Source organism: Calidris pugnax, unplaced genomic scaffold, assembly GCF_001431845.1.
Source record: "Calidris pugnax isolate Ruff unplaced genomic scaffold, ASM143184v1 scaffold893, whole genome shotgun sequence".
In the NCBI taxonomy this organism is placed as follows: domain Eukaryota; kingdom Metazoa; phylum Chordata; class Aves; order Charadriiformes; family Scolopacidae; genus Calidris; species Calidris pugnax.
In genome coordinates, this window is record NW_015091539.1 from 5120 (window position 1) to 5789 (window position 670).

The 670-nt window shown below is 61.3% G+C and overlaps 1 protein-coding gene across 1 annotated transcript in view; it reads right to left on the reverse strand.

Annotated features, from left to right (window-relative positions):
- Positions 1-6: 6 nt before the first annotated feature.
- LOC106899836 (E3 ubiquitin-protein ligase HUWE1-like) overlaps positions 7-670 on the reverse strand; it is a gene marked incomplete at its 5' end in the record, with an annotated part of 31965 nt that continues 31301 nt past the window's right edge. Inside the window, 2 exons of the mRNA XM_014961761.1 lie at positions 7-56; positions 198-535. Of these exons, the coding sequence (XP_014817247.1) occupies positions 7-56; positions 198-535 (388 nt within the window). The remainder of the gene's footprint in view (positions 57-197; positions 536-670) is intronic.

Genomic DNA, 670 nt, shown 5'->3' on the forward strand with positions numbered 1-670 from the left:
AAAGGGTCAGGGGGGGTCAGAAGAAGCTTTGGGGGCATCTAAAGGGTCGGGGGGTCCTGGGGGGGACACCTAAAGACTCAGGGGGTCCCAGATGGGGCCAAGAGTGGCCAAGGAGGTCACCAGCCCAGGAGCAGGAAGGACCCAGAAGTAATTTTAGGGGTGTGGTGTGTGTGTTGTGTGTCCCCCCTCCCCCCAGCTCCCCACCTGCTGCAGCTGCTGCTGGTTGACTTGGGGTTCCCTGCGGGGTCCCCCCTCGTCTCCCCCGGCTTCCTCTTCGCCGCGGGGTCCCTCCCTCTCTCGGCCCAGCCGCTCGCGGATGAGGGGCTCCCCGCGCAGGATGTGGCAGAGGATGGCCAGCATGGACTCCGCCATGCGCCCCCCGTACACCTTCAGCGGCCGCCGGTTCCACAGCTGCTTGATGCACGTGAAGGCCGCCTGCGGGGACAGTTGGGGGACAGTTAGGGACATTTCGGGACGTTTAGGGATGTTTAGGGACATTTCGGGACGTTTCAGGACGTTTCGGGACATTTCGGGATGTTTGGGGACATTTCAGGACATTTCGGGACATTTCGGGATGTTTGGGGACATTTCAGGACATTTCGGGACGTTTCGGGATGTTTCGGGATGTTTGGGGACGTTTGGGGACGTTTCGGGATGTTTCGGGACGTTT